Consider the following 16,193-nt stretch of genomic DNA (forward strand, 5'->3'; position numbering starts at 1 on the left):
TTAAGGATTGTACCTTCCCCTTTTGTGCAATGCTGCTGAAAGCTTAGCAACATCGGAATGTTTTGCCAGGAAGATGTTGTTTGGACACATCTAATTAGTTTTGCTTAGAATATCATCTCTTTCAATGTATGCAAAACTGCACTTCATGCATAGTTAGCATTAATGTAGTCATGAAATGGCAAAAATAATGATCTTGCAATTTGGAATGGATTTTTGTGATGTAAATGTAAATTGCCCATGTATCAACTGAGTAATAATGTACCCCCTCAGGTCACTTGACTAAATGGGGTTCCTGATATGACCTTTGTGCTTCACTCTTGATGTTATGAAAGTGTTTCTGGTTCCAGTGTCTGAGGAAAATAAGTTCGTAAGTTGAGGAATCTGCCTGGAGGGTAGACTTCCTATCAAACCTCATCACCTTGAGGTAAATATTTATGTTCTCCTGGTTTTTTGCCCTTCTCATATATATATATATATATATATATATATATATATAAACATAGCTTTTATATCCCTGAGGTGTAAGAGTGGGGTTTGACACAACTGGCTGGTGTCACTGCTCACCTTACTTATTCCATGAATAAAATCTCCCTGAAGTGTCTGAAACCAAACTGAATTTGGAGTTAATCATTTTTGGTCAAAATTTCTTCTGCAACACATACAATAACTAGCTTTAAACCCACCTTTGTAAACAATTCAGTTCCTCAAGCATTGTTGTGTCTGGTAAGTTGGCTCATGTTGATTTCTTTTTTTTTATAATGAGTTTCACATATGTTTTTTTCTGTGACCATACACCAGTCCATATCTTTACTCCAGTCCCCTAAAGTTGGCGGGATCTGGGCCCTCCACTATCTTGCAATGTTACGCTTTGCCACTATCAGTCCCAGGGTTACCCATATACGCTCTTTGGAGTTCAGGTCAGTTGGGCTCCAGACGTTCAGGATAGCAAGCTTGATGTTACAGTCACCTCCTCAATTAGTCCCACCACTGCCACCCAGTACCTCTGAACATTAGTTTTAATAAGTATTTTTATGCAGCAAGCCTCCAGTGATAAATGAGATTCACATTTAGTGTGTAATGTTGGTTCCTTTTGTTCAATGTATTCATGGTGTTTTCCATTACTCCATCCAGTTCCCCTTGCAGACCACCACCATCTCCAATATATCACTCCAAAGTAAGCCTTTCAGACATGATCAGTGGGCTGCCCAAAATAGTCAGATGCACTCCATGGCCTCTCACTATTATTGGCATAAAAGAAAGACTTATGGCTGAGACTGAGAGCGCATCAAAATACACACTATTGATTTAAGGCCACAGTGCACTGTTTCTCCTTCCATTAAGGTTGCTTCTCAGCGTACCTTTTACTCTTTATAAATGGTTCAAAATGAACTGTAAAGAAAACATTGGAGTGCGCTTGGATTGTAGAGGTTCACAGAAAGTCGAATAGTCCAGCGCATCAATTTAACTGAAATAAAGCTCCAGCATCTCCCCTCTGTTTGGCCTTTAACAGATTTTATAACTGGCACTTGTAAAGTCCTCTTTAGCTCTAGTTGCAGAGGTGTACAATTCAATGCATCCCATGATGGGAAATGGGTGACTAGACCAAAAGGAGATCGTTGTGGTTGACTTTGTAGACCAAACAAAACTCTGGAGTCTTTTTTAATGGGCTAGCAGTCTCTGTAACATTTAACCTCAATCTCTCTGAAAGTGACTGTCAAGGTCCTCAAATGTTAGAGATTGATACTGATGTTGATTCTGATAACTGGTTTATTATTTCTCTAAAATACTTTTTGCCAGACTTTAACATCTTGATTGGCTATGTATTTGGCATCTGTTCCAGGAGATTGAAGTACAGTTCTTTAGGCAAACCGGGGCATTGCTTCTCACTTCTTTTGACATTTACTTTCTGGTATAAGGGAATGAATATAGGTTTGCTGCTACTAGTTTCTGTGACATTGCCTTTTTCACATGCTCCAAACATGTGCTTAGCAATTTATTACTAAAACTTTGCATCTCGGGTACTTAAACATGTCTGCTGTTGAAAGGACAGATTTTTGCTCCTTGCCTGCTAATTCCTCTTTTTCTTTAGTTACCTGCTCCTCGGAAGTAAAACTTCCTCATGGATTAGTTACCCATTTTTAGATTATCTTTTTACTTGAATTTGCTGATGGATTTCACCATTTTAAAAAATGCTGAAGGTTCTTTAAAATTGAAGGCATGTGGTTTGAAGATTCTAGAACATTTTGTATTGTTACATGTTTGAGAATTTGGTCATCTTGTATAAGCGTGATTGGTGCATTGTTCAGAACTATCTTTTGAGTGATAAAGTATTGACAATCAAATTATCCCTGTCATCACATGGACCACTGAAGGCAATCCTGATAGTGAAATCGCATTTGGATTCTGTTTTTCTGACACCTAATTTCTTCATTATTTTAGATGGACGTGGATTTTTGTGAACCAAATCCCTGCCAGAATGGGGCTCAATGCTATGCCCTAGAGGATGATTATTACTGTGCTTGTTCCGATGACTATGATGGAAAGAATTGTTCTCGCCTTAAAGACCACTGCAAGGACAGCTCCTGTAAAGGTAAGCCCTAATTCACTCAAGATAGAGTTTGAGATTGAACTATGGTCATCATGATGTGGAAAATGAAGCTGCTAGAAAACCTTATAAGAAATAAAAAGCTCTTTTAAGGAAATTTTATGGTGAAAAGAAAATGTTTTACTCTCAACTTTCAGACCGGAATATAATTAATTTATATGTTTGCAATTAAGCATCAAAACAGTAAAAAAGCCAAGAAAACCAATTTGTAACACCCTGTGAAGTTAGGTTCGATGTTGCAGTTCTTTTAAACTTTGAAAGGAGATGCTGGGTTGACTTTGTTGAAATTAATAACCCTTCTGTTACTAGTGATTTTCTTCTAATAGGCTAATGTACCTTTCTTTCTAATTTTAGTTATAGACAGCTGTACAATAGAGATTTCCACTAATGCCACCCAGGAAGGTATCCGATACATCTCCTCTAATGTTTGTGGCCCACACGGACGTTGCATTAGTCAACCAGGAGGAAATTTCACATGTGCCTGTGGAAAGGGTTTTGTTGGCAAATACTGCCATGAAAGTAAGTTTTGAATGTCCACAGCTGACATGTTCACTGATCACCTTATTCAGTATTTTAACAAATTAAGTATATAGCTGTTATCAGCACAGTAATTTAAAATCATACTCCTAACTCGATTATAATATAGATTTTTTTCATAATATACAATGTTGTATCCTAGTTATTGTGCCAACTGTGATCTTCTTTTTTATTTATTTATTTATTTATTTATTTATTTATAGATATCAACGACTGTCTTGGGAAGCCTTGTAGGAACGGTGGTACTTGCATAGATGAAATAGATTCTTTCAGATGCTTTTGCCCAAATGGTTGGGAAGGAGAATTCTGTGGCATAAGTATGTATAAAATATTTGTGAAATATTTAAAATGCAGCTTCTTTTTAGTAAAGTTATAACATGTTTTCTAATATGAAGGCTATATGTTTTATTGTTTTCATTTAACTCTTTTGATACCTTATTGAATGTTCTTTTTTGGTATACCTACACATATTGTTGTGCCAAATATTAATCATAAACACCTAGTACTTTAGTGCTGTATGTTTTCTTAACATGATTTGTGTATGCACTAACATGCCATTATGACACAGATGACGAGCTTCCTTCTAAGAAAGTGAGAAAAGGTTATTGGGTGAACACAAAAGCTGGGCTGAGGGTTCCAACCCTGAAATTATATTCAGTTTGGCAAAGTGGAAGCACTGGGTGATTCCACAGGGACAAGAATAGTGTATGGAATCCAACTTGCAGGCTGGAAAAGAGTTCATTTTTCTTTTTGGTCTTCCCCAGCAATTGGTAGTTAATGTAAAACTTTTGTGGGTTTTTATTTTAATTTGGCACCAAACATCAGAACTGCCTGAGAAGTCACATCATTTGTGTGAGTTGTTGACTTGGACTCAACATTTCCCAAACAGATGGGACATGACTAAACTAGGCCTGAGCTGTAAGACAAAGCGGTAAGAGAAGTGTGTGTAAATAAGGGTTTCAGAAGTTATTAAAGAAACCCTGTTCTGTAAACAATGATGAAGCAAGATGTCTGAATAAAAATCATCATTAGAGCAGTAGAAATCCTCAGTAAATCTCAAAATGTCCTATCTTACGAAAACCAAGCAAAACTAGCCCACAAGTGCACACTGTGGGATAGATGTTGGGTTTAGGCTACTCAAGAATTTGACTTCTGCTTTAGAAATGTTATATACAGTTCAGTGGTTCATAGCAAAAACCTGTATTTGGAGAGTCCACACCAAAGGAGGATTACCACAGTTTAGAGCCTCCGTGAACTTAGGTTGAGATGAAAATTCTCATAGGAGATCAAAATTATTTTACTCACCCAAGAACATTGCATCTTTCTTGAGCGATGCTTAGAAATGTTGAGGTTTTCAGTTAGTAGGAGACTCAGCTTAAAAATAACCTACAGGAGAATTGATTTAACAACTAGATGAACTAGCCTCAATGCCAACATGCGTTTATGTGGTACTCCGGTTTTTGACCAACTGTTTCCCTTATGTCATCTACTTGCCCATATTAGTAGCACATTTTGCAGAAAAGAATAGTCACTAGAGTTTGAATAGTAGGAGTATGTTTACATGGGACCACTTGCGTGATATTTTCCTTGGATTCCTAGAAAAAGTGTTTGATTCATTTATATATTGTTTTCCTAGATCCATGACCCTCACACCGTTGGGCTTCCAAGCATACTTGGGGAGTTCTTGTGCAATCTGGCCTTTGTTATAAGAATGATGCAAACAAAAAAAATATAGCCCCCAGAAGTAATTTGTTTGACTGTGTACAAGATGCCCTTGTACGATGGTGACCTGGTAGATAAAGTTTCCCTATTAGCAGAGAAGACTGCCACCAAAGCTCTGCACTTTGAAAGGCATGAGGAATTGGCATCAGAACAAAAGGTAGAATTGCGTATAGTTTAGTTTTAAGGAAGCTTCTGTGTGTAGACAGGTTGGGGCATTTAAGTAAATGTCCTGTAAGTCTGCAGTGTGCATCCATCCTCCTTGATGTAGGCAGGGGACGAATTTAATGGTGTACCAGCATTGGAATTTCGCTCTTTATTTTCTTCAGATAAGAGGTTCTTTAACCCCTTGTGTGCCCATGACGAGCTGGACTCGTCATGGGCCGCGGTTGCGCTGTGCCCATGACGAGTCCAGCTCGTCATGAACCCCGCCCGCTAATGTAACGGCCGGCACAGGGCGGGGAAAGGGCGTGGCACACAAGGGGTTAAAAGTCTGCTTTTGGACCTTGCTCAACAAGGAAGTACCTGGTGTAGATGTAGTGTTTTAATATTTGGGAATGCACTTGGCCTCTTTATTCATCAACATGTTCTGAACTTCCTGTCCAAGCCTTGTGATGGAATTTGAAGTGTAGATCTTTAAAATCGATCTTTTATCCAGAACGCAAAACTGGCATTTGTCATTGGTAAAAGGGTCATCTGCAGTTGTCTTTGGCAATAGGGCGTAAGAACATTTAACATTTATTCAGTTTGTTTGCTAAGTTAATATAACCACTGCAAAACAGACCAAGAACATAATCGGTGCAACTGTCATAAACTAAAGAGAATCTTAGAAGATGATGAAAATGCTAGTTCTGGCCTTATTTGAGGAATATTTTCTTTTATGTATTCAGCCCCGTCTTCTTTTTAATCCCATTATCTATGTGATATTCGTGCCGCGGATAACCAGAAAAGGCAAAAATAATCTTTTGCCAAGACTGATGGGTTAAGGTGCAACCTGGATGAGCGCCTCAGTGAAAGGCTATGTCATTAAGCTAAAGTAGATAAGCAGTCTACACAGCTGATAAGATGCAATCATGCATTAGGTGATAATCAAGTCTACCTTTTTCTCAGTATACTACTACAATATGTCTTTGGTAAGCTAGTACAGAGTAACCATGTCACTCTAGCAGTTTCCTCAAACACACCAAACGCTTTCTACTGAGCAACCAAAGGTTTAATTGCCTACATTAAAATGTCTCCCACAGTGATGCTCGATTTAGGCGTAAACTAGTGTCCAATTATAATTTGAACCAGGACCGTATCCTTTGTTTCTTTTGAGAAAAGTCATTTGAAACGAACTTTAGAAGCTCAAAATAGCTAAATGAATTGATTGTTATACTGAAGCTTCAAGTAAAGTTGCAGTTATGTTGCTTGTGCTTATTAAGGTGTTAAAAGTGAATCAACCAACACTACTTCTGAAACTTTACTTGGCAGTCTTCGTCATGAACTCTGATGGTATTCATGTTTGTTCTGTAACAGGAGGACGCAGGAGCATGAATTCTAAGGCTATGTGGCCCTGTCATGTTTATAATGTATTTTGCTCTTATTTCCTTCTGCCCCATACAGGATGAGTACTACTCGTCATCATCACAGTAGCAAAAAATCACGTTGTATATCTCATAGAACCACACCGCTTCACACCACACCAGTTTCCTTCAACCATTTGTCAAGGCTGAGAAAAAACCTGAAGTTGTAGATTGAGCCATGTCTTTTGGAACTTGTGTGGGGGTTAGCATGTATTTTCCATTTCAGATAGAATCGTTGAACGCACTAAACTCATAGATTATGGGTCTAAGGAGCTAAAACCAGTTTAATATGTTATGCCTTACTTTGCAAGTCGCACGACTCCTCTATACTGCATTGCCTGCTAAAATTTGTATTTTACCTGTAATAATAGATGTTTCTCAATCTCTACACAGATGTCAACGATTGTCATCACAATCCATGCCATAATGGAGGCCGATGTATTGATTTAGTGAATGATTTTTACTGTGAATGTCAAAACGGTTGGAAAGGCAAAACTTGTCATTCACGTAAGTGTCAGTGTTTTTCTTGTAAATAGTGGGTGTGGAAGAATATTCTTTACATTTCTGGATGGAGACGTGTTTCATCTTGTGTGTGGACTTGCCTGGCGTGGGAGATCATGCAAATTATAATAAATTGAATTGGTGATGGAGAGGACTCTTACACATTGACTTTTTATTTTAAAGTATTTTAGCTTAGAGTCATGCGGCAACACTAGTGAAGGCTCGTACGTTGAGTATCACTGATCCAGGCCATGGTGTTGCTATTGCCAAACTCTTTTTTAATTTTTTTTTATTTGCTCAATCCATGTCACAAATACATATCATAGCAGTTATAATCAATACTAACAAAATAGTTAATACATTAACATTGACAATCCTGAAGTACATCAACACGAGCAACATCAGTAAAGCAGATTTCAGTCATATTATCCTTAAACAACCTAAATCAACTGATTATTTCATATATTGTATCATAGACTCCCATATCTGAATACCAAGTTTTTGTCGTTTTGCTGAGTTCGAGGCATGTGGGCTGCTGAATTCATATCTGTGCATAGATCGCCGCCTAGTGTTGGGTCCGGATGTTTGCACGTTGTTGTCCTGGAAGAGTCTTCGAAGTATCCTTGGATAGGTGACTCCTCCCCTGGACTACAGTGCGCATGGGCATCCTCTCCATCCTCAGATTGTTTTTTTCCGCCATTGGGTTCGGATGTGCTTATCTTGACTCAAGTTAGGAAAACCTTTTCACAGGCCAAAAGGCCTTTAGTTCGCGTTGGTACTGTTCCCGATCGGTATCGATAGTATATTGTTAGTTTACTAACTTCCAGAACCAACTTTTTCGCATTTTCCCCGACCATCGACCCTTCATCGACGATGGAATCGAGGACACCATTCAAGCGGTGTCCGGTATGCAATGCGAAATATCCCCATATCGACGTCCATCCGGTGTGCAACAAATGCCTTTCACCGGATCACGACGAATCTACATGTATGGCCTGTGCCCGATTCCGATCCAAGAAGACTCTTCGGAATCGACGAGCAGCAAGACTCAAAGCGCAGCAAGCGGCACCGGCCCCAGCCAACATCTTCAGCGCCGCAGACGAAGATGTCGAAGACGTGGAGAACCTACCCTCCAGCCCCGCTTCCGAACACGACTCCGTATCGGAAGACGTCGAAGAACAACTCTTTTCCAGAGATGAAGCCGACACCGAGGTAGGAGACTACAATGAGGCCTTAGGGGCCGAAGAGAGTAGCTCCGGTGACGAGCCAGGCCTACCCGTACAGACGGAGGATATCCCAGTGAGCCAGTCTATGGATCCGGTCGAGGGATCGCCTTCGGGCCTTACCCAAGACCTATCCCGCAGTTCTTCGGCCCCGCCTTCTGGCCCGGCCTCGGACATTCAGCGGCATCCATTACTACCCAAAAAGGCTGGTTTCCCTTCTTCGAAACCGAAAGCCACATTGGTTCACCAGAAACCGAAACCGAGAGTAACGCTGGTCGGATCGAGGCCCACCACACTTTCGACGCCAGCAAAACCCGTCGGCGCCGACCGCACCAAACGAGATTTCGGTGCCGAGCTTGCAGCAGCCGACGTGGGCGCCGACACACGGAAAAAGAGCTTCGGTGCCACCAAACCTCCTCGGCTACCGGCACCGACACAATCGGCTCCGACCCCAAAGGTCAAACTGCCTGCTGCATCGCACCCCGCTTCGACAGCACCACCAAAGGCACACTCATCAAAGACGTCGACGGCCGTTGCCGCCCCTCGACTCGATGACTCGCCGGCACCGAAGAAGTCCACGCCCGCCTCTACGGAAACGGCCGGCACGAAGGACTCGATGGCACTCCAGGTGCGGACCGTTGCTGCGCAATGCACCAAACACAAAGCAGTCCTCCAGGACACGTCAGGCTCCGAGCCGATAAAAGCTCCACCGACCTCTTCGGCACCGACCAATATCACTTTTGGCCTGCCGCCATCCACGGCCCCAAAACTGTTCCAGATCAGAACACGGGTCACCCACACCACGTTCACGCCTGCCGAACGCTCTCCTGCGGAGTCGTCTCCGTCACATGTCATCGACGCCGACACCGGCAGGATGGTGCTCCACAAAAGGAGAATAACTTCAGAGTCAGCTTTGGACTCCTACCGGATCCCGCTTAAGAAAAAGCTGCCGGTGACTTCGGAACCAGTTCTTTCCGAACCTCTCCACTCCTTTTACCAGGATCCACAGTCCTTCTCTCCCACACACTCCGACACTGACGTTTTGGAGGACTACATGGGTGACCACGTCCCCTACCCCGGAGAGATGGACCCTGAAGGCCAACAGGACCCTGACCAAGCTTGGGATGACCCTGTAGACTCGGGTGCACCTATGGATACACAGGACCCGCAACTCTATGGAGCAAAAACATCTCCCACAGAGGACACTGCCGCATTCAACGCCCTAATTGAACGTGCTGCGGCCAATCATGGGGTGCAACTCCACTCTGACACCGTGGAGGACGACTTTCTCATGGACACTTTCGCATCCTCAGAAAGGAATATAAAAACTACCCATGTTAAAGGGTGTCCTCAAACCAGCAAAGGACATCTTCAAAGAACCCACCAGGGCAAGAGTAATAAACCCCAGAATCGACAAGAAATACAGGTCGGCGCCTGGGGACCCTACCTACATTAGAGGCCAGTTACCTCTAGATTCCATTGTAGTTGCGAATGCTCGCAAACGGGCACACTCGCAAACAACAGGTGATGCTCCTCCCCCGGACAAAGAGTCCAAGGTGCTAGAGACCTCCGGCAAACGGGCTGCGGCCCAGGCAGCTAATATATGGCGCATTGCCAATACTCAGGCGCTCCTCGCCCGCTACGATCGAGCACACTACGACACACTAGAACAATTACTCCAACATCTCCCTGACCAATTCAAAGAAGGTGCAGAGATCCTCATCAGGAAGGGACAACTCCTCACAAACGCATCCATCAAGTGTGCACTGGATGCCGCAGATACAGCTGCCAGAGCCATAAACACTAGCGTCATGTTGCGACGACACGCCTGGTTGCGAATCTCCGGATTCAAATCTGAGGTACAAAATAACATCCTCAACCAGCCTGTCAACCTCGACTACTTATTCGGGCCGGAGGTTGACACCACCCTAGAGAAAATAAAAAAGGACACGGACACTGCAAAGTCCATGGGGGCTCTTCAAACGCAGTCCTTTCGGAGCGGCTCCTTTCGTCGCCCCGGAAATAGAGGAGCAGGTAGAGGACAGGGGTCACAGCAAACCTACAACAAAGGCAACACACAAAGCACCTACGATAAAAACACCCGGGGTGGTTATCGTGGCTCAAGCACAAAGGGCAGAGGACGCGGTTACGGCAACACCAGTTCCTCCCCCAAGAACAAACAGTGACGCCCTCTCCCTTCCTCCCGACCACCTAACACCTGTCGGGGGAAGGCTACAAAGGTTCCTGTCCACGTGGAACTCCATCACCACGGACAGGTGGGTCAAAGACATTATCAAATACGGCTACTGCCTAGAATTAACCTCAACTCCACCCACAATACCTCCAAAACACCGTCCTATGTCCTCAGAGCACTTAACGCTCTTACAGCAGGAAGTGCTAAGCATGCTACTAAAAGGCGCAATAGAGGTCGTACCCGTCCACGAGCAAGGTACGGGGGTATACTCCCTGTACTTTTTAATACCAAAAAAGGACGGGTCACTCAGACCTATATTAGACCTGAGACCCCTGAACCGCTACATTCTCTCCGAGCATTTTCACATGCTCACTTTACAGCAAGTCCTCCCGCTGCTCAAACAAGGAGACTTCCTGGCCACACTGGACCTCAAGGATGCGTATTTCCACATACCCATTCACCCCTCACACAAAAAATACCTCAGGTTCACTGTTCAGGGGCAGCACTACCAATTCAAAGTCCTTCCCTTCGGCGTGACAACAGCACCCAGGGTTTTCACAAAGTGCCTAGCTACTGTGGCGGCACATCTACGGAGGCAGCACATACACGTCTACCCTTACCTGGACGACTGGCTCGTTCAAGCAAAGTCGGCCCAGCAATGTGCCAGCCACATGTCCCGCACCATTCACCTCCTTCACAGTCTGGGATTCTCACTAAATTACCCAAAATCCCATCTCCAGCCCGCACACGTACAACAGTACCTAGGTGCGACTATAGACACTCTGGCGGCCACAGCTCAGCCAAATTTAGTGAGGATCAACAGCATGCAAATGCTGATTTCCAAGTTCAATCCCTAACACTCCCTTCCTGCGCGAGTGTTCATGCAGTTGATAGGCATGATGGCCTCCTGCATTTTCATAGTCCCACACGCGAGACTACATATGCGCCCGCTTCAGGAGTGCTTAGCACGTCAGTGGAATCAGGCTCAAGGACAGCTGAAAGACCTAGTGTTGGTGAGCGGTCGGGCATACAACTCTCTGCATTGGTGGAATCCACAAAACCTTTGCAAGGGCCGACCGTTCCAAGAGCCTGTTCCACAAATAATACTGACAGCGGACGCGTCTCTCCAGGGATGGGGAGCTCATGTACTCCACTACACAGTGCAGGGACTATGGACAACACAACAAAAGAAGATGCACATCAACCTTCTAGAACTGATGGCAATCTTCCTGGCTATGAAAGCATTCAAAGTACACTTGTGCAACAAAGTCGTGTTGATCCGGACGGACAACATGACCGCCATGTACTACATACAGAAGCAGGGAGGAACACACTCTCCACAGTTGTCTCATCTGGCTCGGAGCATGTGGAAGTGGGCCATTCAGAGGAACATGTTCCTCATGGCAGAACACCTCCCCGGCAAGGACAACCAGATGGCGGATCTGCTCAGCAGACACAGCCACCAGATGCACGAGTGGGAGTTACACCCATCAGTACTCCAACCGTACTTCCAGCAGTGGGGTCATCCAGAGATAGACCTATTCGCCACAAGCGAAAACGCAAAATGCCAAAGCTTTGCCGCCACGTTCCCACATCCGCAGTTGCAGGGCAATGCGATATGGATGAACTGGTCCGGCAGATTTGCGTACGCTTTTCCCCCAGCACCACTGATACCACTGGTGGCACGCAAACTCAGACAACACTCACTGACACTCGTCCTGGTTGCTCCAACGTGGGCACGCCAGCCGTGGTACACCACCTTTCTCGAACTTTCCGTGGTGCCGCATCAAAGGCTGCGGATCAAACCCGCGCATTTGACGCAGAACCATGGAGAGATTCAGCACCCAGATCCGCAACAGCTGAACCTGGCGATCTGGCTCCTGAAGTCCTAGAGTTTGGCTACCTAAACCTGCCACCTGACTGTATGGACATCATTAAGGAGGCCAGGAGACCCACTACCAGAGCTTGCTATGCAGCCAAATGGAAAAGGTTCGTCATTTATTGTACTAATAATGACATTAACCCGCTAGACGCATCCATACAAAACATAATTTGTTACCTCTTACACCTATACCGATGCAATCTGGCGTACACCTCTATACGTGTCCATTTGACCGCAATATCAGCCTATCTGCAGACTAGGCAGCACCTCTCTCTATTCAGAGTGCCTGCCATCAAAGCATTCTTGGAGGGACTCAAACGAGTCATTCCACCAAGCCACCCACCGGCTCCAATGTGGAACCTCAACTTGGTCCTCACACGCCTGATGGGTCCACCCTTTGAACCTCTACACTCATGCGAGCTTCAATTTCTTACCTGGAAAGTAGCTTTCCTAGTAGCGATCACCTCTTTCAGAAGAGTTAGTGAACTCCAGGCACTAACCGTTCAAGAGCCATTTATACAGGTTCACGCCAACAGGGTCGTACTACGTACCAACCCCAAATTCATGCCCAAGGTGGTATCGCAGTTCCACATGAATCAGACTATTGAACTGCCTGTTTTCTTTCAAAACCCACAAACTGTCGCAGAAAGAGCACTCCATACACTAGATGTGAAGAGAGCCCTCATGTATTATATCGACAGGACTAAGATCTTTAGGAAGACAAAACAACTTTTCGTTGCCTTTGCGCCACACCACAAAGGTAACGCTATCTCCAAAGCAGGTATAGCCAGATGGATCGTTAAATGTATTCAAATTTGCTATCAAAAGGCTAAACGCACATTAACGATTCCCCCACGAGCCCACTCAACACGTAAGTTAGGGGCCTCCATGGCTTTCCTAGGAAACATTCCCCTGCATGATATATGTAGAGCAGCCACCTGGTCCACTACACATACATTTACCAAACACTATTGTGTAGATGTGCAATCAAAACAGCAGGCAGCTGTAGGACAGGCTGTTCTCAAAACTCTTTTTCAGACCGCTGCAGCTGGCACTGGTAGCCGCCGCTAATAGAGGGCACTGCTATGTATTCTATGCACAGATATGAATTCAGCAGCCCACATGCCTCGAACTGAATATGCTACTTACCAGTATGCATCTGTTCTTGGCATGTAGGGCTGCTGACATTCATATCGCCCTCCCTCCTCCCCGGCGCCTGTAGCAGCTGCAGCTCTCAGAATTACTGTAAGCATGGTCATCACTTTCTGTATCTACTCCATCACTGCCACAATGGCGAAAAACAATCTGAGGATGGAGAGGATGCCCATGCGCACTGTAGTCCAGGGGAGGAGTCACCTATCCAAGGATACTTCGAAGACTCTTCCAGGACAACAACGTGCAAACATCCGGACCCAACACTAGGCGGCGATCTATGCACAGATATGAATGTCAGCAGCCCTACATGCCAAGAACAAATGCATACTGGTAAGTAGCATATTCATTTTAAGGCATATAGACTATATTCCATATTAAAAACATGGTAAAATGTTGCCCTCCACATCTCAAATGTGGGAGCCTCACTTTGAAGCCAGCATGAGGCAATACATAAACGCGCCACAACTGCGGCAATATATGATAAGTATCTAAATTTGTACACTGGTTGCTCATTTGAGATATTTACCCATCTCCCTAATAACATCATTGCCTTTGTTATTGATATGGAGGTGCCTGTAACTTCTTGCAAAAACAATTCTATTTGTTGCTTAAATTGCGACAGTGCTGTACATTCAAAGAAAACGTGCACACTATCAGCTCCATTAATATGGCACCTAAAACTTTTACCGTCATTATTTCCACACCACTTCATCAGTGTGTGATATAAGTCAAAAATGGTCTTAAAATGTTGCGTTTGTAAATTCGACTTTAGCCGTATTTTTCCTGCAATATCTATAGAAGTCTGCATCACCTCTCCATCGACCCCTAAACGTGCAGCCCATTTGAGATCATGAGCAACCAAATCGTCCTTTTGAGTCTCCATTAACATAGAATATAGTACCCCTATCTTAGCCTTCCTTCTAATAGCCTCTACCATTGGGAGCATTGTAATTCCCTCATACAGGTGATGTCTCACAAGATAATCACGCAATTGCAGATGCTTAAAAATTCATGATGTTGAAGTTGATAGCTTTCAAATAATTCCACAAATGAGCATAGCACCCCTCCCGTGTATAACTCACCCAAATATCTAATCCCCTGCATCTTCCAACACAACATTTTATAATCCCAGAATATTTCCGGGAACCTGACAGCTGAATCGAGAGGAGTATAATAACTCAATTGTGGAATATTCAACCACTTACATACCCTTTTCCAAACCTTATAGGCTGAAATCATAACCTTGTTTTTTTGTAATAGCTTGGCTCAGAGAATTTCATTAACATATTTCTAGCTTCTCCCCCTAGCAATAGTTGATATATTGATGGAGCTTCTGCCTCTATCGCATCTTCCCCTGCCAACAGAATACGTATAGTTTGCAATAGACAAACATAATATTAAAACTAGAAATTCGGAACAGACCAACCTCCCCTGTCTAGCTCTAGCATCATGTATTTAAAAGCTCTCCTCGGTTTGCTTTGTCCCCACATGAACATAGCACATATAGATTGAATCCCTTGTAGCTGTTTGTTTGTAAGTTCTAGTGGTACTACTCGAAAATAATAAAGTACTTTAGGAAGGACAATCATTTTTAAAACATTTCATCTCCCAACTAAAGTCAAATGCAAACACTCCAAATGATCTAACTGTTGCTTAACCGCTAGGGTGATACTACCCCAGTTAACCTCAATTCATTCTTGTAGGGACATTCTGATTTTTACACCGAGATATCGAGCTTCGTCCGTTACCCGACTCTCCCCCGGACAGGTCTGATAGGTGCAGGAGTTTTGGCCGCGTTAAGTTTGTATCCTGACACCGCCCCAAATTCTTCAGCCAGATTTTCTATCTCCCTTATAGCCTGTACAGGATCTGCAGAGGCTACAACCATATCGTCCGCGTATGCTAGAACACGTACCTGATAAAGCCTACATTCCATTGACCTTATCATGCCACTTTGTTCTAGCATCTGCACAAATGGGGCAATATATAATGCAAAGAGTAATGGGGAACAAGGACATCCCTGCCTTGTTCCCCTAATAATACAAACTTGCTGCGATTCCCTGCCCATAACGCATATTCTAGCTCTTGGTGACTTGTACATACTCTAAATCGACGTAATAAATTCTGGCCCAAACCCCATCCCCCGCATAATACCCCACATAAAAGCCCAAGATACACGATCGAACGCCTTCTCAGCATCGAGAAATATTAGGCCCAACTTTTTATGATGCACATTAGCGAAGTCTATAAGAGTAATAACTTTGTGAATGTGATTAATGGTACTTTTACCTGGAATAAATCTGTGTTGGGACATTGAAACCAAGGGCGTAATAACCCGCATTAACCTATTAGCCAAAATCTTGGCGTAGATTTTCCCATCGGCGTTCAACAGAGATATTGGTCTATATCTGGTATATTAGGGGGCTTATCCTTTTTTTAAACACGACAATGTTAGCCTCATCCCAGGATGGAGGCGCGCTCCCCAGCTGTGCTTCCTGAAAAACACCCAGCATATCAATTTTCAACACTGGAAAGAGCAACTGATAAATTTCTAATGGTAGTTTATCTGGACCAGCAGCTTTCCCATGTGCTAACTGTCCTAATGCTGCCTCAATGAGTTTTGCTATTGCCAAACTCATTGAGGTTATTTGCATCAGGGACGAAAACTGGAGTGATATTACGTAATGTGAATCTGCATTAAGAAGTATTGAAACTGTCCTCTGCAGTGAGTGTTAAACTCACCGAACTCTCACTATGTTACCTGTTATCATTTGCAGGGTGCATTGTTTCACCATAGAGTCTCTCCTTTGCG

General features: G+C 43.8%; 1 protein-coding gene across 2 annotated transcripts in view; it reads left to right on the forward strand.

Moving 5' to 3' along the window:
• Nucleotides 1–16,193, forward strand: part of JAG2 (jagged canonical Notch ligand 2) — a 294,764-nt gene that overhangs the window by 218,534 nt on the left and 60,037 nt on the right. For both annotated transcript variants that reach the window (XM_085626226.1, XM_085626227.1), the window contains 4 exons: nt 2,440–2,590; nt 2,960–3,124; nt 3,346–3,459; nt 6,820–6,933. In XM_085626226.1, the coding sequence (XP_085482352.1) occupies nt 2,440–2,590; nt 2,960–3,124; nt 3,346–3,459; nt 6,820–6,933 (544 nt within the window). The remainder of the gene's footprint in view (nt 1–2,439; nt 2,591–2,959; nt 3,125–3,345; nt 3,460–6,819; nt 6,934–16,193) is intronic.

This window comes from Triturus cristatus, chromosome 9, assembly GCF_964204655.1.
Source record: "Triturus cristatus chromosome 9, aTriCri1.1, whole genome shotgun sequence".
Taxonomy (NCBI): Eukaryota; Metazoa; Chordata; class Amphibia; order Caudata; family Salamandridae; genus Triturus; species Triturus cristatus.